This window comes from Naumovozyma dairenensis, chromosome 6 (assembly GCF_000227115.2).
Source record: "Naumovozyma dairenensis CBS 421 chromosome 6, complete genome".
Lineage (NCBI taxonomy): Eukaryota > Fungi > Ascomycota > Saccharomycetes > Saccharomycetales > Saccharomycetaceae > Naumovozyma > Naumovozyma dairenensis.
Window position 1 is genome coordinate 984,564 of NC_016484.1, and position 21,645 is coordinate 1,006,208.

Sequence of the window (21,645 nt, forward strand, 5' to 3'; positions counted from 1 at the left end):
GGGAAATCTTTGTCAGAGCTCGATATCCAGGTATACGCTTTGATGGTTTTAAATAAGAAAACCGTATCCTTATCCTACTTCCTTGTTAGCTTGAAGAATTGTGGATTGCAAAGAAATGTGTCACTGAGTCTACTCTACGTTTATACGTCTGTATTACACAGTTTGTACTTTTCTTTTGAAGTCATCGAATTTTTTGGGGAACTTTTTTTTTCTTCAAAAGTTTTTCAAAACTTTGCCCTAAGGGCTTATACACTTATTTTCTCTAATAACCCTATGTTTGAATAATTGAGCCCTGCAAAAGTCCGTGGAAGCATGTAAGCACAAAAGTTCCGCGGGAAAGTAAAAATTTCCGAAACCAAACAAAAACAAAGAATTGAAATACGAATAGGAATAGGTTTACTATCGATAAAGATATATGCAAGGTAAATCATTTATTAATATAGTAAAACTACAAGAACATAATGTCCAAAAACTTATGATATAGACAAAGCATACATACATAGAGTATAACAAAATATTTTAGGACTGGTTTTTTAATATAGAACTATAGTAGTTTTCTAAATTTTCAGTCAGAACTATAATTCTTCGCCTCGATACGAACTTCTTAATATTGGACATTGTATTTGCTAGTCATTTAATTATCATTCTCAGGCCTCTCACTATTCTTTTATCCAACTCAATTAACAGTTTTTCTAAATATTACACCCCGAACCATACGAATATATACAAATGAATAGCAGAGACGATATTCCGAGCGGTGAAACTACTACCAAGAAACAACTACGAATGATTTCAGTAGCGTTTAAGGATGCCTCTTTAGACTCTCCATCATTCAGAGCATCTGTCAATTTCTTTCAAACAAGAGTGGAATTATTTGAAGATTGGTTACAGAAGACTACAGATTTCTATGACCATAAATATAAAGCATCTTTTGAAGATTTCCAAAGAGCCAAAGAAACTGTATTATCACAATTATTACCGTCCCCTACCATGCTAAGTAACGGTTCCGTAAGTAACCAAACATTTACTCCTACAATAATAGATGGATTTATCAAAGATTATACAGAAGTTTCCAACAGATTATTACGATTCATACTAAATGAAGATATAGGGCATTCTACATACCTTACTGAATTACTTTCCAATGCCATTGAACCATATAGAAACACAAGAACAAACTTTGAATATTATCAAACAAAATATGATACATTACTAGCAGCATATCAATCAATTAAAGTTTCCAATGCAAACGTGGATCCAAATTCAATTAAAAATGACGTCATGCAATTGTTTGAATTACACAAGAGTTACCTTGCTGCATCATTAGACTTAATCAGTGCCATTTCAGTATTACAGTTAAGTTTCGATAAGTTTCTATTAGATGCTACCACCAGTTTGAAAGAAAACACCATGTTCTCATTCAAAGAATCAGGTCAAAGTCTTGATTTGGCACCTTCTATGAATGAATATTTAAATGATTATTCCATATGGGTTAGTAATTCCATTGAAGGCGCTAAAGCTTTAGAATTTGATATTCAAAACGCAAGGAAACAAATATTCAACTATACTATTAAGAGAATTACTCCATCTGATAATATTGACGATTATAATATTAGAAGTATTAGATCTTCAGATTTGATTAATATACGAACGTTAAAATTGCCTCAAACATCACCTGAAAAATCTGGTTGGTTGTTCATGAAAACAATGGTGGGGAAACCAAGTAGAACAGTATGGGTTAGACGATGGTGTTTCTTAACTAATTCCATATTTGGATTATTTTTATTATCTCCATCGAAAACTTACGTGGAGGAAACTGATAAATTCGGTGTCTTATTGACTAATGTAAGATATGATCCTGATGAAGATAGGAAGTTTTGTTTTGAAGTTAGGATCTTGGGGAATAAAGCTACTGAGGGACCCAATATTCCTAAGGATATATCTTTAGTCTTCCAAGCGGAAAGTTTAATCGAATTAAAATCTTGGTTAGTTGCATTTGAATCTTCGAAAAAATACGCATTCTCATTGAATCCAAATTATTTTCAACATGAAATTGCATTTAAAAGATTTTCACCAAAATATTTTGAATTCGCATCAAGTACAACAACAACTATTGATCAATTAATTACCACATTTGATCATGATACTAAATCATTAACTGAATATTTAGATTATTCATTTTCAGAATATGAAGTCCTATCGTTAACAAATATGAAATTATTTCAATTTCAAATGGTGATGACGCCAATTTGTACTAAGATGACACAATTAGCAATTCTTTCCAATTTCTTCACAAAGGGTAGTTGGTTCCCCACAGCAATTCTTGCCAATATTTGGGGGACCACCAATTGGAGCGATTATTCATTATTAACAGGGTTGCTTTCTCCTAATTTGACAAATCATGTTGATAAATCATCGAAAACGAAACCATTGATCTTAACTAAATCACATAAATTATTATCTACAATGAATTCACTTACTTATCCCTCTTATTATCCAAATGATTTGAAAATAACAGATCTTCAATTTAAAAATTTATTTTACTTAATTGATCAAAGATTAATTAATCATGAAAATGAATTTGTACTTTACAAGTTTGATACATTTTGGTGCCCAAATAAGAAACAAAAATTTTCATCGACATGTTTCGTCACCATTGATAACTTGTATTATTATATGAATTCAATGGGATTTATTTGTTTAAATAGGTTAAGTATTGATGATATTGTTTCCGTCGAAGTTGATAAATCTACTAAAGATAATTTGAAAATGTATGATGTTAATGGATTAGAACTAAAATCAAGAATATTATTCACCGATCGTAGAATCATTGTAACTAAATTCCAATATCTTTTAGAAAATAGAGTATCCAAGACTAAACAAAGTTTGGAAACTATTTTGAAGAAGTTTGCCTCTATTGATAAAGAATTTCAAGAAAAGAAACAAATGGAGAAAATTGCGTTAGAAAGAGGTAAATTCAGCGTTAAATCTTCAATCACTGGAGCTATCGCTGATACTACTACTACTAATACTACTACTACAAATAATAATAATGGCGTTGCTGTGCTTGAGCCATTCAATAAAAACAAACTTGAATTACAAACTAGTTTTTGGAATATTGATACATCTACCTCAGACTTAATCAAAAGAATTAAGCAAATAGAAACAGAATATTCTATTACTTATAAACATGAATATGCAATCCCATCCAAAGGTTTATTACATATTTTATTTGGTGATAGATCTGAAGCATTTCCTCGTTGTTTATTTTTAGCACATAAGACGAGTAATAAAAATGTTAATTGGAATTGGAAAGAGGAAAAAGTTACTGAAGATACTACACAACTGGTTCGTTCCATTCAATTTGAAGTTAACAAAACAAGCAGTTTCATAAGGAACAGGACTCATACACGTCGTCCAGAAATAGAATTATTAACTTTGAAGCAAAGAGTTATTAAGATGATTGATAATAAATATTATGAAATTGATAATGATCCATTATATGTTAAAGTACCATTTTGTCATGTTTTAAAGATTAGTGCCAAATATATTATTACGAACAATGCTGATGCTGATGAAAAATCTAAAGGGATGGAATTCACTAAGGGGTCATTATTACATTTATTTTATAAGATTGAATTTATTAATTCTACTACAGGTGAACCAATTGTTAAAGTCAATCCGTTTGAAAAATTACAAATTAGTTTCGCTTTAAGATTCCTTAATAGTGAGTATCTTTCAATTAGGAAAGTGATTAGGTATTACTTAGAAAGAATTGGGAGACATGGTAAAGTTCTTAAATCCATTAGAATTTGTGGGTTAATTGGTGTTTCCAAAGGAAATGAAGAAGATTCGAAAGCTAACAATGACCCTTCTACCACTATCGCTTCAACAAGGAAAACGAAAGGTTATGATGTTATATATCCATTCTCGACAATATTAAACATTTTTATAATGTTTTCTATTTATCGTATTACCAATGTTGTATTTGTATTTGGAAGATTAGCCATTACCATAGTACTCAATATTGGTAATACGATCAAAAATTTGAATAGAACCTTAGTGTTTGGATTACTAGTATCAGTATTGTATAATATGTTCCTTTCTGGTAAGACAGTGAAGACATATTGGTCAGTGAAGAGGGTTGAAGATTCATTTGAGAAATTTATGGAAGGTGCACAAAAGGGTACGATGCAAAGGGCGATCTCAATAAAGGATCTCGATCTATTAACGAATAATTTAGTATCAGAAAATGATAATTATGCATTTCAAAAATACAATGAAAGAAGTCTAGAGAAGGATTCACAATATAGACAAACTAGACAAGAAATTGCCATTAGAAGGAATGAATTGTTAGTTGAGTTAAGGATTTTGCAAAATATGGAAAGGGAAGTTGTACAAGGAGATTACAGAAAGTTTTTAATACAAGAGATTGATAATTGTCGTGTTGTTAAGAGTGAAATGGAGGATGTTTGGAGTAAGGACACTAAATTACAAGGATATTGCAAAAGTTGCAGCAACGAACTGGAAAGACTAAGTACTTTATTATTATAATTTCATAGCATAGAGCAAAGAAAAAACAACAACGTTGTATTCTATGTAAATATATTTTTGCGTGAGACATCATGGAACTCTAATATTTTGGGTATTTTCGGTATTGAACTGTCGTGAAGCATCCTTCTTCTTTCGATTATCTGCGTAACCCTAACTAATATTTTCTTGTAAGAAAAGTTTTTTCACTTTTTCACTGTATTTATGTTTCCGGCGCGCAGTGGCAAAAAAAAGATTCCTCCACTTTTCTTTGTGTATAAAAGGGCCAGATGTTTTACTGAACTGATTTGATTAATTGATTGATTGATTGATTAAAAGTTCTATTTGACGTCTATTAAGTTATATATTTCGAAGAAAGAATCAGCAAATAACCAGCTAACTACAACAACCAGTTGAATGCCGCTTATGTTCTATGCAAGAAGGATGAAAGTGTTTTAATGACATTCATTAATATTAGAGTAAGCTTACTCTAAGCACGTTTACTTTTCTTGCATAGCATTCAACTGGCATTGTGTGTTGTATATATAAATCAATCTCACAATACATTTTGTTATATGATGACAACCTTCTCAGCTCACTCAGATTTTAAATGATCGATAACTTATCCTATCCAACATTCATCAAATAGCCTGACTAAACAAAAAAATGTGGAATTGATTGTCTTAGTACGTAGTGTAGTGTGTATTTCTATCGTTATGATCCAAAATTTTCTTTTCATTCTTGACTTGTTTATCAATGATACATTCTAACTTTAGGTGACAATTGTATAATAATCATTATTCCCGGATCAACTTGAATAATACATAGGGAATACGCCCTCTATCCAGGAAAACAAACTGATGTAATCAAAGATCAGAGATACGTCGTGAAAGGTACTAATCCATCACGAATAGAAGCACATAATATGTTACCATAATTCAAATATTAAGTAAGACTGTCCATCCGTCTTGTTTCGATATAGAAGTGTAATTTGTATTCTATTCCTCCATGCAATCTCGAGTCACGTGTAGCATAAAATAGATATAAAATCGATATAATGGTATTTCAATATGTCAAAAAGGTAGTTGAAGATGACAACTAAGTAACAAATGATAGCTGTCACCGCTCTTGGAAATAAATCCACAATAATCAGGCTTTGCCATATACCGTGTTAAATATACTATATTCTCACTTATTTACACATGTCCATTCCCTCTTTGGAAGCTCTTTTGTCTAATAAAGACGAACTGATAAGCTCAATTAAAGATGACTTATTACTTTTACAAAATAAGAACAATATAACCACCACCGGCAATGATGCTGAAGACGATCTAAACGTCTCTAAGATGGACAAAACCCCAGATGTCAACACAATTTTAACCAAAGAAACTCAACTAGCCACAGAGTTACATGATTTACAACAATTGAAAACCATATCTTCATTAATTATGGAATTTAAAACAAATTTTGAACTCTTTGAATTGGAAAATTGCTTTTATTCTTTACAATCATTAAGGAAACAAATTGGTACCATTACCATTAATAATAATAATCCATCATTTGCAAGACAGAATTATCATTTCCAACGTTCTGTTATCGTTTACATTGATTCATTACATCTCGATTTAATATCTAGAATCTTTGAAATCATCACTTTAAAATTTTGGAATATTACCTCTGAATCTATATCATTCAATCCAAAGCTTAATGTTCAAACAACAGATGGATTAGATGTGGAAATTGCATACGATTCCTTCATAAGTTCTATAAAAAATTTATACTTCCCAAACGATATCATAGATTCTGAATTTTGGATTATTTCAAATGTAGAATTGAATGATTTACATGAATCTATAAGAAATAAATTACAAACCATATTCAAAGATTATATTAACTTGGATGGGGTATCTGCTATGATAAAGAATGCAATATTCACTAATAACAAACAATTTAAATATGCAAATAATAAATTATCCATTATATCGTCATTAACTTCAATGAATCAAACAGATTTTTTGACAACAACAATAGAAAGTTTTCAAAACATAATTACGTTCTTAAATGAAACTCTCCCTTTACAAGATCGTAACATTTTACTATCAAAATTAGGGAATACTATAACCACTGAACTATTAAAATTCGTCAAAGTTAACATTTCAAAAATCTTAAATAATGAAAACAGTAATCTTATGAAAGATCAAACATTGAAAATAAATACTGAATTGATCACATTTGCAAAACACTTTACCTTGTCATCATCATCTCATTCAGGTTTGAACAATTTCAAAAATTATGATGGACAACAAATAATTGAATTATTGAATAATAATAGGATTTATTATAATTTACTATTAGATAATTCGTTATATGATCAAATTAAACAAATGAGAATTAAACTCGCTAATGATACTGATCCTATATGGGATATAATCCAACTTCATCATAATGCTCAAGATAAGACTTCTCTCTCCGAAGATAAAACTAACACCGTTAAGAATAACATTGATAATGATAATAATGATGACGACTGGAATTGGAATGAGGAAGAAGAGGAGACTACTCATAATGTTGACGGAGACGAAGGAGATGAGGATGTTGATGCCTGGGGTGATGAGATTGATCTAGAATTGGATGCTGAGAACGAATCCTTAAATAAAAAACCATTAAATCATGGTGAAAATGATGCCGCTAGCTGGAATGAAGCATGGGATATTGGGGAAGATGACATAAATATAAATAATGAAACAAATACTCGTCGTCGGAGTAGTACACAACCGAAAGTGGTCTCTAATATTGCTATTACCAATCTACCTGAACTCTTTTCAGGAACTTTAAAAAACTTCAATACCTCTTACAAAGAAATTGGAGAAAATAATATCGATAAGGAATCTTATAATCATAAATTGAATGTATTACAAACAGCATTTATTAGTATGACTATGCCACATTTTCAAAATGCAAATAATTGGTGGGTCTTCTACAATGATATGAAAATAATAATAAAAGATAATGAAGAAATACCACTAACAAGGATACAAGAGTTATCATACTCTTATTTAGAAACTGAATTAAATTTGAAGAAGAAACATGTTTCTAAATTAGTTGAGAGACAATTACAATCTTTAAAAAGGAATGAAAATAACCCTAATTGGTATATTACAGAAGATGAATTATTACCATATATTAAAAGTGAAATAATTGGTCCATTACAAAATATTAATGGAATTGATTCACAAGAGAGATCATTACTTTTTTTGAATTTCCTTTATAATCATTGTATCATCAATTCTATTTTGAAATGGGAAATGATTTCAGATAAAAATTCAGAACATTTAAGTCATTTTTTCCAAATAATTCTGAATGAAACACATGTTGATTCTTTGGAACATTTACATTCTACTTCTAAGAATTATAAAGAGTTAAGAGAAAAGTTTAAAATAATTGGGAATTTCTTACCATTACATATGAAGGAAATCATGGAAATGTTTTACGATGGTGATTTCTATTTATTCTCAACAGAGGAAATTATCGAATGGTTAAAGTTATTGTTTGCTGATACTCCAGTAAGGAAAAATGCAATCGATGACATTAACGAAATTAGGGGAGCGGCCCTAGAAAATTGATATTTATTCAATTAGACGATATGTGTGTACCGAAGTCTATAGCATTTCATAACATTGCTGACTATATGTAAAGTTTAGTGAACAATATATCATTACCTTATTTGAAATAGAATAGGTAACAAAAGTATGTAGTCTGGCTAACCAAAAAGCAGGGTGCACTTACCTACGTACTCAGATAGGGTGCATTTTAAAATTATCGTCTATTTCTTATTTTCCTTCAGAAGGTGCCGAAACGGCTTATCTTTGTTGTTGAATGGCCGGAAATCGTTGGATATATTAGGGGACCGAAGAAGCCGATGGAGAAGCACAAAGAGAACTCGCTTGAAGGGCTAAAAATGGTTTGACTATAAAATAGCAAGATATTGTTCTGTCTCTGTTAATTAACGTTCCATTTATATCGGTATTTTTTAACATAAACAACAGAGATTAGTTCGGGAAAAAGAATAAAAAAATCAATTATATAACATAAGAAAATGGCAGAAAATCATTACCAATTCAACGTTGTTATGACTTGCTCTGGTTGCTCCAATGCAATAAATAGAGTGTTGACTAAGTTGGAACCAGAAGTATCCAAGATAGACATATCTTTAGAAGATCAAACAGTAGATGTTACGACAAGTTTGCCCTATGAAACTATATTAGAAAAGATTTCCAAGACTGGGAAAGAAGTTAAATCTTGGAAGGTACTATAGAGCAGAAATAGAAGGAGGATATAAATGATTGCTTACTACATGGCATGTTTTATTATTATTATATATTCGAAATACGTACCCTTTTTCCAAAGGGGTAATTATATTTACATATTGGATTTTAACTTTAACTTAAATTAATTTCAAAACTTTTTGAAACTCAATCCTTTTAAATATGAAAATTATATAAAATAACATGTCAGGTTGACATTGGATTGAGCTCCGTTTGTTCTTTATATCATAGTTCTGGAATGAAGAAAGGTACACAAGGCCCGTTAAAATATTTACTTAACAAATTTTGAATCAATATGTTCTTTGACTAGTTACGAAAAGATCTGAAGGCCACAAAGCAAACACTAGAAGAAAACAATTTTACATGATAATCTAGTTTAACTTTAAATATTAACATTAATATTAATATACGCATCTAATGATACTATCATTATTGTTATTATGATTTTTTCTTATTCCATCCGGGTAACAGTAACTTACTTAATAAAACTTAATTTCCAGCTTACATAATGAATGGAATGGAATGAAGAGATGCGACATCAATAATTAATTCAAAGGTGGGTAGCAAAAGTGATACTATAATTATTAAGGGGTCCGTTCTTCATTGAGAAAAACCAGAGTGTTAGTTTTTGAAGGAAAAATCCAATAAGATACAAAATAATAATGGATATTTTCGACAATCTTTTGAATTTAGAGGAACAGTTTTATGAAGAAGGTTGGGACGAAGGACATAACGAAAACTTGAAAAATAATTACCTAGAGGGGAAACAATTTGGACTACAAGTTGGATTTCAAAGATTCGTCCTACTGGGTCAAATGAGTGGCTTTTGTGATGTATTAGAATCGTTACCATTCGGTAATAATGCGAACTTATTGAAAAATATTGAAGTTATTAGAACTTTGATTGAATCAGTAGGAATGAATAATGATGAAGAAAATGTAGAGAATTTAGAGAAAACTTTGATGAAATTGAAGAACAAATTTAGAACCATATTGATTTCGGTGAATCGATTAATGAAAAAAATGGATCAAACGAAATCAACACCCTCGCCATCAATTAACTTCGATCAATTTGAGGATTTATCAAGAGTCATAGCTGGTGAAATTAAAGGTTTCGTAGAAGATGAAGACGTTACTGAAGCTAAGACTACTCAAGATCAAGCACAAGCATGGTAGAGGGGTTTTTTCCCAACGCCCCTCGCATTATAAAACAACGTCAGGAATCGTCGACTGTAGCCTATAAGAGACTTACAATGTATTGAGACCTTGGAGATACTGCAGCAGCGGCTACCTAATGATGGCTTATAACCGGCTAAAGAAATAATAGATTAGTGGAATCTGCTACTGGGTACGTAACTTATTCGATATGGCTTGTGAAATATCTGAAATCAATTGAAAAGATATATTACTCGGGTCGCTCTCGTAGTTGCAGCGTCTGAGTTTTCAGCACTAATGGTCTTATGTATTTTACGAGGAAAAAGCTAATAATGCATGATGTTTATTTTTATATATTAGGAATATCTATCAACTTCATTATCTATCTGTAATATAGTTGGTAAGCAGTAAATCAGTAAAGTTCTAATAATAGAACTGAGATAGGGCGTTCATTACCATATCAAATTCGAAATATTCTGCAACTTGTTTGAATATTTGAACCTCCTTCGTGACTTTTTCTGGTGATATAACACCTTCCCATGAACCAGAACAATCACAATGCATACTCATATAATCTTGTTTGATCTTATGACATCTAGAACAACTTAAATCTTGAGTAACATAGGTTTCGATAGTTGAATAAAATTTCTCAATCAAATGTTCTTGTAACAATAATTTATTAAACTCCCTATGGCAATTCTTACAATTGAAAAGTGTCTCTGAATCTGCCTTACAAAAATCAAGATCAGAGATATATGAACAATATTCACATAAAAATCCGTCAATGACTAAACTGGTACTCGGATCCTTAAACTCAGATATTTTTGCAAATTCCCTGATATCAAAGATTTTCAGTACTTCTTTCCTCAATTCTCTTACTTCCAAAGTCGTTTTCTTAGACAATAACATGACATGACTTAAACTTTTCACTAATTCCAATAATGGGTTCTTTAAATTTAGATGAGATCCAGGTAACACAGGGAATGCATAATCTGACGCATATTGAGTATCGAGAATAAATTCTTGCTGATTCTTGAATAATTTTGTAATTCTTTTGATCAATGGGCCCCTGAAAAGTTCAGTGAATTGTGAAATGGAACAAGTTTCTTCAGAAGAATCATTCGCGTTGCCATTTCTTGCTTTCATTGGAATTATTTGAGTGAAACGTTGTGTATTGCCAGCGAATTTTTCCAGATAGGCTTCTTTTGTCTTTACCATACTATCTAAAATAATCATCATCCAATCATCAAATTCAGATTGGAAAATTGATGGTAAAAAGTTTCGAATTTGCCAATGAGAATAAGCACTAAAATCTTGTTTCTCCTTTTCTTCAATTTCTGAACATGCAATACCACTAAAATTATATTGGTTCATCCAAAGTAGTATATCCCAATATCTTGTGATCTTTAAATCTAAATAACCAAACATTGGATTGGTTCTGATAGATTTAATCATGTATTGACTATAGGCATAACAATTCTCCGGGGAAAATTTGGTAGTCTTAATCAATAATTTATTTCTGTCGGCAAAGACAACATTAGATCCCAAAGTATTAAACTCGTTTATTAGTTGAAGTAATGATTTCTTGGTCAGATTCTGGATGTGATATCTTAGTGAGCCATCGAATAATTTACAAGTAGGGTTCTGAGTCCATCCAACAAATGAATTAACTAAAATATCTGCCACTGAATTATCCTGAAGTGCTAAGTCCCACCATTCCTTTAACATATTTCTTAAGACTGTCAATGCAGCGCCTGAAAATGAATCTTCTACAAATGCAGAGCTTCCCCCGTTATTAGTATTACCATCTAAAACATTAATATCGGCTAAATCACTACCTTCTGCATCATTAATCAATGCAGACCCCAAGACTGTATTTACCGTTAAATTACTAATTTCAATTTCAAGAACTGCATTGTCATATACGTTTGGATTATTCATTTCAATATAAGATGAATCATTCATCAACCATGATGTATTTAAATCAAACTCCTTTTCTGTTCCACCATGATCGGGTAATGGTACATTTTCATTCCACCACATGATTATCCCCTCCTGTTTCAATTTTCTTGCGTAAAGAACATCAATGATAAAATTCATTGTATCCAGATTTAAGTTACCAATGGGGATATTACTATATTTAGCTAATTCGATCAAATGCGACACCCAAGATCCACAGGATAAAAGATGACTAACTAACTTCTTAATTAATCCGTTTTGCCAATTCAATTGTGGTAGATTTAGTTCATTTAAAGCTAATTTCACAACTGGAACTTGATTTAAAAACTGGATAGATTTCATCATTTTCTTGGAATAGGGAGATTGTAATAACAACAGGAACTGCTGTCCCTTCTCTTCTTTCAATTTATTCATATTAATAGATATCTTTCTGTAAAGTTTAGAAATATCAGTGAAATATTCAAAATTAAATTCTACATCTTCTTTGACGTCCACTAGGTGGGTGAATTTTTTTATTTTATTGGATCTCTTATGATATGATTCACGGTATGTTTGTTCAAGAATGGACTGATTTAATTCTTGTGCTTGATTAGACGGCTTCAATACTAATACATTAATTGTATTACCCCATGATTTAAAGAGTGTGAAAAATTCATAACCAATATTGGTAGGAAAATGTAATAAGTAACTAACATCAAGACGGGATCTATGCAAATATTTTTCATTATCAGTCATTGACAAATTCTTCATATCAAACCCACTTTGCAAACCTTTCCCTAGAGCTCCAAGTACTGACGACTTGAACGCTACTGAGGACCCTAATTCGATAATCGCACGTTGGTTCGATGGTATGTTACTTTCAAAGATGCCTAATACGTTTTCATCGTTTAGTATACTACTACTATCTTCTAACTCTTCTAAATACGTTCCCTCGGGGACAGTAAGTTTGTATAAGGTGCCATTCGTAGATTGGACCAATTGAGGAATATTCGGTAATGAGGAATTGGATTTTTCGATAGAAAAATGTTTTATCTTGTGAGTAGGAATAATATCATTCTTGAATTTAATATATATGGTCTTGGGAATTTTGACTTTAATATTTTGAATTCTACCATTAATTAATGTAAACACATCTAGAATACCGGGTTCGTTAGATTTATTATATTGAAGTATTTCCCAAGTAGAATTAGCGTATGTTTCTGCTTGTTTTCTGATTATATTTCCGAACGCACCTCTTTCTGAGGATGAATTGGTATTACCAAATAGTTGAGTTCGACGGTTTCTATCTCTATTTTGAATCTTCCATTTAATTTTTTGATACTCTAGCCATTTTTCGTAATCTACGTCGATCGATGGTTTCTCCGACGGTAAAACTAAAACTTCTACAGCAGCTTCCTTCTGGTCTCTTCTTCTCTTACCATTCTTATGTTTGGAAGTTGATCTTGCTATTTTTATATGGCCACCTTCGTTCTCATCATCAGAATTCTTGAAAAGATCTTCAATATCTTTAATCTTTCCTGCCTTAGGTGTATCTGTAGTTTTCGAAAGAAATCGACTTAATGATGTTTGCTTAAATTTGTCTTCCTTAATGGCAATCTTTTTCTTTAACCAATCTGGATGTTCTACTCTGGGTACAGGATTAGAAACACTTTGTAATGCAGCGGGGATCGTAATAATTTTTTGAATTGTAGATGCTAATCTCTCTCTATAATAATCCCAATCGATAATTGTTCTAATATCAAAATCATCTAATGCACGATCCATGGTCCATCTTCTTAAGAAGGAACGTTTAATATTGATATCGGTTGAAAAAATAGCAACTGGAATGGCACGTTCAGTAACTGGCGCATTGAATGGTTTTGTACTGATAATATATTTACATTGAAGACCCTTATCTTTGACCATATCCTCTCCTAAAAATTCACCTAATCTCTTAGCAGTAGTAATAGATGTGGATTTTTGTCCTTCGTATTCTTTTAAGCTTTTAGACATACTTTTATTTTCACAAATCAATGCAATTAAATCTTCATCTTCCACCATTGCACCTTTAGTGTCAAGGACATCTAGCCATCTATTAGCAACGCTTGCAACTGCAGCATAACATGATTCTAAACTGTTGCCGTCCAGGAATACTTTGAAAATATCACTTTGGAAATTTTTGATCAATTGAAGTTCACCACGTCTTTTCAACTCAAAACCTTTCAGTTCAGCCAGAGTACCATCTTCATTAAACACTGCATATCTCTTCTTGATACCTTTCCCTTCCTCTTTGGAAGTTGGTAAAATCATTGCCTTGTAGGGACCATCTACTTCAAAGAAAATGGAATTCTCACTATGCGTTTCATATCTATGTTTCACAGGATCTACCAATGTTTGATATTGATGATTTGTAAATTGTTGATGGACTCTATAATTTAACATCGAACATGGGTATGACATAAATAACTTTTTGCCATTCTGTAAAGTAAAGAAATAATTTTCTGGGAAGGAGCTCGGCAGTATACACCAAATACCATCTGTATCTAATTCTAATGGTCTACCCACTCTTTCGACAAGAGATCTAGCCATTTGGATAATTGTAGCACCAGTTAGACATGTAATACCAGCCATTTCCATAGAATACCAACGGGACCCTTTCCTCATAACATACCCGTAGAAAGAGTTCAAGATAACTTTGTGAGCCAATTGTAAAGAATCATAAAGAACAATCATTTTTTGCTTCATCTTTACCATGTTTATCAGATGAATCGATTTGAGACTATTTTCCCTTTCCATTTTTTTGCTTAAACCTTTAAATTCATATCTTCTATCACGAAATCCACGGACTGTATCAACATAAAATGGGTTTTCTCTTTGACATACAATGGCTTCTCTTTCAACAATTTCAGAAACTTTCGTCCTATGGTAATTCTTTTTTGAATATTCTGTCAATCTTTTCTTAATATGGGCCACTTGGTCTGAATAACTTAATTCATCAAATGTGAGGTATGGTTTTTTTGAATATTTATTTTTGTTGGGGAAAGTTTCATTTTGTAATGCTCGTTTAATCATGTTATATTCATCCATTTTAGCTGGGAAGAATTCACCTCTCCAGGCCCATTTTAATTTTCTTGCACATGTCTTACCTGGTCTATTGAAATCACAACTTGCACAATCTCTTTCCGTTTTAATACTATCTGGTTGTAATCTATTTGTTGTCATAATATTTGGATACATAGATGCGACGTCCACGTGATAAATAAGTGGTAATTCATTTCTTTTCGTATTTTCCTTCAAATCCAAAAGTTTTTCTGTAATTTTGGTTTTAATTTCATCAAAATTAGTCACTTCATTCATATCCGCTTTATTTTCAGTTTCGATGGCGAATTTTAAAGCATGGGGTAAATCTTCAATTAATTCATCGATTGCTGTTGGGTCAATCTTAAATTCATTTTTAAGATCACTTCTAAAGACACCAGCTTCCAAGGATTCCACATGACCACCGACATAAGTTTCGGACTCTAATAGATGACCATCGTAAAATCTTTCAATTGGATCTGTATGTTTATTTGGCAATAGGATTCCTCCTTTATAAGCTTGAACCATAAGAAGCATTTCACATAAAGTACCAGTACCTTTTCTTAACACTTCATCTGGATTCAGGGGCAAAATTGTACAAAGGGAGAAAATGAAAGGATGAACATATTTCATATAAAGATAATAAGTTGAAACGGCATCAGAAACGGAATACTCAGATAAATGTTGAGGTTTTTCATAAGCATAAGGAGTCATCAATTCGGGATCTAATTCAATAGGATTATAGCCCAATTTAGCCTGTGTGACAGCTTTTAAACCTTGTGAACCCTGTGGTAAATACGAATCACGTTTAACCCAACGGAAACAATCCATATGAGAACAGTAAGAAGATTTATATTCACCTTCAGAATCAGGAGCAAAACCAATTTCATCAAACATATCAAGACCATGAATTTTAGCTCTTGTTTCGACGAATGGCCAATCGAAGAAATCACCATTAAATGTAGATATGACAGTAGGTCGTACTTCTCTTATATGTTCGAAAAATCTTTCTAATAATGCCTTTTCGTCATCTTCATTAAATATTGTAAATTGACCCTCATATTCTGGTCTTGGAGTATATTCGAAGTCTTCAATATCTTCCGAGATGATTTCTCTATTTGTAATAAGGAACCCTTCACCATCGATCATATATGAAATCATCATGACTTGATCTACTGCTGAATCAGGGAATTTTAATGGAGCCTTTGTTGTTTCAATATCGAACGCTAGGACTACTGGATCAGCAAATGCCACTTTTTCTGTATTTTCAATGAATCCACCTGCTGTGACTTTATACCATTTCCCTATACGTATATCTTTATCAATGGAAACTCTGACATGATAAGGAACATCATATTCTCGTATATCTTCTATGAACTGTTTTGCGTCCACTATTGTGTCGTTATTATTATTATTACTACTTACGGCATTGTTATTATTGTAAATGTTTCTTTGTAACTTGTTTTTCTTGTTATCAGCCAAGATAGGTCTTAATAATTTCCTTGCTTCAAACAATTGATTTGAATTAACGAACTCTAATTTGATTAAAGTTTTCTTTAACCAGATAAGATGATTATCCATAGCCAAATCATCTTTCTGAAGAATATGGATCCCTTTCAAACACGATTCCAAATACTTCTTTAGAAACTCTTCGACATCATTAACCATTGAATCATCAGTACATGAGACGAAGAAATAGGGATCATAATTAATGGAAGTCTTAAAACTACCACCTTCTTCATCTAGGAAATAATAATCTACACCTGCGATCCCATTACTGCCGCTTAATTCAGCCATACCAGTATTGTGCTTACTCTTACTATTACTATTACTATTACTATTACTATTACCATTATTATTATTATTATTATTATTATTATTAGTGGCATGATCTTGAGATAACATTGTGGGATGCATATTAATTAACCAACCAACCCGACCAGGAATATTTTTCCAATTTTTCAAATCTACTTTCCCATTAAATTGAGGAGGAGTATATCTTTCGAACCCCATTAATGTGTCAATGTCATCTATTTTAGAGGCTTGCATTAATTGCTGGGCAGTCAATGCGAAATTATTCGATAATGATGCTGTATTACTATTGTTGTTGGAAAAGCGGCTATTATTCTTGACGAATCTTGCCGTACTAGACCCTTTGTTTTTACTTTTTCCAAACATGATTCACTTCCTTGAAGACTATGGATATGAGTTTGATAGAGTTTTGTGTTTTGGGCTTTAATAGTCAATACGGTATGTAAATTCAAACGATTTATTGATCTTCTTCTTATTCTTCCTTCTGCTCCTGCCTATTGTTTATTCCACCTTCGAGCATAGATTTAATATATGTTTGTAGTTTATATTTCAATAAAATTTTGACGCGCGTCAATGCAGCAATCAATCAGTTTCCCTAATCGGGTAATTGCGACACGAAAGAAGTATTCATTATCAACCAATCTGATAGAGGACTATTTATATGAGAATGTCTCCTTGAAGAGTATTCTGCATATGGATATGGGTATTTTTGGTTTAAGTAGTAAGTATTTTACCATTTTTTTCGTTTTGGTTTGGAATTTAATGAAAAATATGAGTTCAATATATGAATTCTTAGTGAGTTTGTACAGAAGAAAACCAGAAAGGAATGGTATATATTATATACCGGTTCCCTTACTCATGGTTTGAGAAACTAATTGTGTGTGGTAACTTAAGTGTAGCTAACTTAGGAGAAGAAACTAACTGAAAATGTACTGAGAATGACTTGTTCAAGTCCCCTTGCTTAGTTGATTATAAGTTTAAGATGAAGTATATCCTCTCACAAAGAGCGATATTCTCTCAAGTTCGGGTCTAATATATTCTAAATAAGTATAGGGCGGGTTAGTCAAGACGTTTTTGACCATCCGTGAGTTATACATTGGTATTTTTTTTAATTTCTTTTGAGCTTTGGGTAAGTTCCAATCAAATGGCGACTTCTGTCATTCTTGAACTTTTATACGGAAAGAATGTGACTGGAACAACAGAAGTTGACAGAAGTTTATTGCAATAGAATATGCGGAAGTAGCAGTATCCCAAATTGAAGGACTATATCAAAAATGGCGACAGCTCTATAAATATATACATATATATCTGTCACTGACAACAGGGAAAGGAAAGAAAAAGAGTATGAGTAAGGGTGTGTCTGGGTGTGTCGTTTTGTTATTTTGTTATTTTGTTATTTTTTGCCGCCCTGCGAGTGAAGGGTGTTACCCTCTGCGCGGTTGATCTTGACATATTATGTTATAATATCTGTCCCACTCGGGTATCTATTCAAATATATACTATAACGTTACGTATGGGAAACAACTGGCTGAAGAAGAAACATTGATTGATTGATTGACTGACAAGAGAGCCCTTCACTTCAAGAACGTCTGTTAACAAGTCCTAACGATTTGTTGTTATACCACATTTCGTAGTTCTAAACAAAAGATACGATTGGATACGATACGATACGATACGATACGATATGTCCTATAACCCATATGCATCATACGCTGCTGCACAAGCAGATCCTACTGTTAATAATTTGAACGATAGAGCATTCACTCATGGCGGTGTTCCTAACAATGGTAATGCTGGATATGCGCAACAACCACAGCAACAATATCAACAACACCAACAACGACAAGGAGGAGGGATGCCATTCCAAGATCCAAGAAGTTCAATGGCTTTCCAATTAGGTCAATCTGCATTCTCTAATTTCATCGGACAAGAAAATTTCAATCAATTCCAAGAAACCGTTTCCAAAGTCTCCAATAATGGGTCAACCACTTACTTATCTCATTATTTCCAAGTTTCTACTTCATATGTCTTACAAAAATTGAAACAAATCTTATTCCCATATTTAAATAAAAATAATTGGCAACGTATCCCTGACTCTCAATCCAAAATGAACGGCGGGAACGGTAACCCTAATGCGCCCACCATGAATGGACCATCTTCATTCCAATTTATGTCACCAAAGGATGATAGTAATTGTCCAGACTTATATATCCCAATTATGGGATTAATCACATACATTTTAATTTGGAATACTCAACAAGGTTTACAAGGTTCATTCAATCCAGAAGATTTATATTATAAATTATCATCTATCCTTGGATTCATGGGATTAGATCTTTTCATTTTGAAATTGGGATTATATCTCTTGGTTAGTACACATTCCCCAGTGACAAGTTTAGTTGAATTAACATGTTTTGTAGGTTATAAATTCGTCCCGTTGACTTTATCTTTGTTTATCCCAACGAGTAAGATACCATGGTACGTTCCTATTTTTTTCAAAAGTTATTTATTCTTGGCATTTGGAGTGTTTTTATTGAGATCTGTTAAATTTAATTTGTTTAGTAATCCAAATGATGATATGATTAATATTAAGAAATCCACCGTGAAGAAATGTAATTATTTCTTGTTCTTTTATGGATTTCTATGGCAGACTGTCCTTATGTGGCTAATGGGGTAGTTGCAAGAGTTTCGTCAAACTCACAATTATATATATATTTTCTTAAATGTGAAAAGAAAGAACGAAATGAATAAATAAATAAATAAAAAAATAAATAAAATTGTAAAGTACATGCAAGAATATAGCCTCGTATTATATATATTTCTTATGACTGACTGTGCTGTCATAGCAGGGCATAAGATGTAGCAAAGTATATATTTGCTTACTTATTTACATACAGTCATCATATCCCATCCCATCCCATCACATCACATCACATCACACACCTACACCTCGTGTTAGGGCGTATGTACATAACCCTGACATGCGACGCGTCAATGGTAAAAACAAGCCCTCGTTGGCATCACATGTTTACGCGACCGGCGCCACGGAAATAACAACGAAATAACCCCGCGGAAGTAACTCATACTTACGTAAAACATATTTCAGGGTCCCTTCGCCTCGCTTCGCCTTGGTGGGCGACGGTCCGTGGTCCGCGGGATCTTTTCACAAAGGCGTCTGCAAATGACTATAACAGCAAGAAAAGACAACAGATATGTCTTACTTTTAAACCTGGAAAATTTTTCAGATTTATGAATAAACTAAATTAGCCCACTTACGTATATACTTACATACATTCATACATACATACATACATATGTACTTCAATATTAGAGTATCCATAAGCATTGTTTTTTTGCGTACGTCGATACTATTATTATCATTATTATTTTTAATTTACAGTCAATACATACTGCAAAAAAAAGGTTGTTCTTGTTTTTCAGTACTGCTTCTACCATATCTTTCTTTTTATTTTCCCACTCTTTCTAGATCTCATTTCCGCTAATACATTACCAATTTTTGCTTCTTGGAAATACAAGATAAAAGGAATTTCATCATTGATTCGAAAACTCCTTCGTATACACACATACAATTAAACAATACCAGCATAAGCAGCAGCAACTTTTCAATGGGTCTATTTTCGAAAAAAAAGGCAGATCCACAACCTGCAAGAAAGGATCTAATCCCATGTGATAAAATGATCCTATCACCACCAGAATCATACGGTAAACCCACACCATTCCCCAAAATCACAAAGGAACAAAACGTCCTATACAGACAAGTCCTCAAACATTTCCAAGATGAAAACTTAAAACTTCCATTAAACACAAACGATCTTAACAACAACAGTACAGCAGATTCAACCACCTCATCATCAATCGGTTTGAAACCATTGGGTCCATGGGAAAAATTTTGGCTAAGTAGAGAATGTATATTAAGATACTTACGTGCCACGAAATGGAACCCGACACACGCAATTAAAAACTTGACAGAAACATTAGTATGGAGAAGAGAAATTGGTCTAACATATGATTCCAACGATCCAAATCAATTGACCCCAGATAAAATTGCAGTAGAAAATGAAACAGGTAAAGAATTCCTACTAGGGTTCGATAATGCCAAGAGACCATTGTTTTATATGAAGAATGGTCGTCAAAATACAGAACCTTCATTTAGACAAGTACAACAATTGATCTTCATGATGGAAGCTGCTGTGTCATTGACTCCACAAGGTGTGGAGAAAATTACCGTGTTGGTTGATTTTAAAGCTTATAAAGAACCGGGAATTATTACTGATAAGGCCCCTCCTATTTCCATTGCGAGGGCTTGTTTGAATGTAATGCAGAATCATTATCCTGAAAGATTGGCTAAATGTGTGTTGATTAATATACCATGGTTTGCTTGGGCTTTTTTGAAATTAATGTATCCATTTTTGGATCCTGCAACAAAGGAAAAGGCAATCTTTGATGAACCTTTTGAAAATCATATTGAACCTTCTCAATTAGAAGCAATGTACAATGGGAGATTGGATTTTAAATATAATCATGATGTGTATTGGCCTGATATGAATGAAAAATTGACAAATAAACGTAATGCAGAATTCAAAAGATTTGAGAAATTCGGTGGACTCATTGGGTTAAGTGAATTCGATTTTAAAGGAGATCATGAAGAATTATTATATCCAGTTGAAATGGACCTTTGTACTTGAGATTGGATTCTAATGAGTGCACTGTATTGGAAAGACATTATGACAAGAATATAGATCGAATATTTTGAATTGGATTGATAGATAAAAATATGCGTTCTAGAT

General features: G+C 32.3%; 7 protein-coding genes across 7 annotated transcripts; 6 read left to right on the forward strand and 1 right to left on the reverse strand.

The window, feature by feature from the left end:
• Nucleotides 1-729: 729 nt before the first annotated feature.
• SIP3 (Sip3p) lies at nucleotides 730-4,554 on the forward strand (the record flags this gene model as incomplete). Its single annotated transcript, XM_003670923.1, has 1 exon — nucleotides 730-4,554. One exon carries the CDS (start codon nucleotides 730-732, stop codon nucleotides 4,552-4,554), a length of 3,825 nt encoding a protein of 1,274 aa, XP_003670971.1.
• A 1,178-nt stretch (nucleotides 4,555-5,732) lies between these two features.
• On the forward strand, nucleotides 5,733-8,153 carry DSL1 (Dsl1p; the record flags this gene model as incomplete). Its single annotated transcript, XM_003670924.1, has 1 exon — nucleotides 5,733-8,153. One exon carries the CDS (start codon nucleotides 5,733-5,735, stop codon nucleotides 8,151-8,153), a length of 2,421 nt encoding a protein of 806 aa, XP_003670972.1.
• Nucleotides 8,154-8,626: 473 nt separating this feature from the next.
• Nucleotides 8,627-8,845, forward strand: ATX1 (copper metallochaperone ATX1; the record flags this gene model as incomplete). The annotated part of the gene is made up of 1 exon (XM_003670925.1): nucleotides 8,627-8,845. One exon carries the CDS (start codon nucleotides 8,627-8,629, stop codon nucleotides 8,843-8,845), a length of 219 nt encoding a protein of 72 aa, XP_003670973.1.
• A 672-nt stretch (nucleotides 8,846-9,517) lies between these two features.
• LTO1 (ribosome biosynthesis protein LTO1) lies at nucleotides 9,518-10,030 on the forward strand (the record flags this gene model as incomplete). The annotated part of the gene is made up of 1 exon (XM_003670926.1): nucleotides 9,518-10,030. One exon carries the CDS (start codon nucleotides 9,518-9,520, stop codon nucleotides 10,028-10,030), a length of 513 nt encoding a protein of 170 aa, XP_003670974.1.
• A 402-nt stretch (nucleotides 10,031-10,432) lies between these two features.
• On the reverse strand, nucleotides 10,433-17,203 carry POL2 (DNA polymerase epsilon catalytic subunit; the record flags this gene model as incomplete). The annotated part of the gene is made up of 1 exon (XM_003670927.1): nucleotides 10,433-17,203. One exon carries the CDS (start codon nucleotides 17,201-17,203, stop codon nucleotides 10,433-10,435), a length of 6,771 nt encoding a protein of 2,256 aa, XP_003670975.1.
• Nucleotides 17,204-18,521: 1,318 nt separating this feature from the next.
• Nucleotides 18,522-19,514, forward strand: YIF1 (protein transporter YIF1; the record flags this gene model as incomplete). The annotated part of the gene is made up of 1 exon (XM_003670928.1): nucleotides 18,522-19,514. The coding sequence occupies one exon, from the start codon at nucleotides 18,522-18,524 to the stop codon at nucleotides 19,512-19,514; it is 993 nt and encodes a 330-aa protein (XP_003670976.1).
• Nucleotides 19,515-20,463: 949 nt separating this feature from the next.
• Nucleotides 20,464-21,543, forward strand: PDR17 (phosphatidylinositol transporter; the record flags this gene model as incomplete). Its single annotated transcript, XM_003670929.1, has 1 exon — nucleotides 20,464-21,543. The coding sequence occupies one exon, from the start codon at nucleotides 20,464-20,466 to the stop codon at nucleotides 21,541-21,543; it is 1,080 nt and encodes a 359-aa protein (XP_003670977.1).
• Nucleotides 21,544-21,645: the final 102 nt, after the last annotated feature.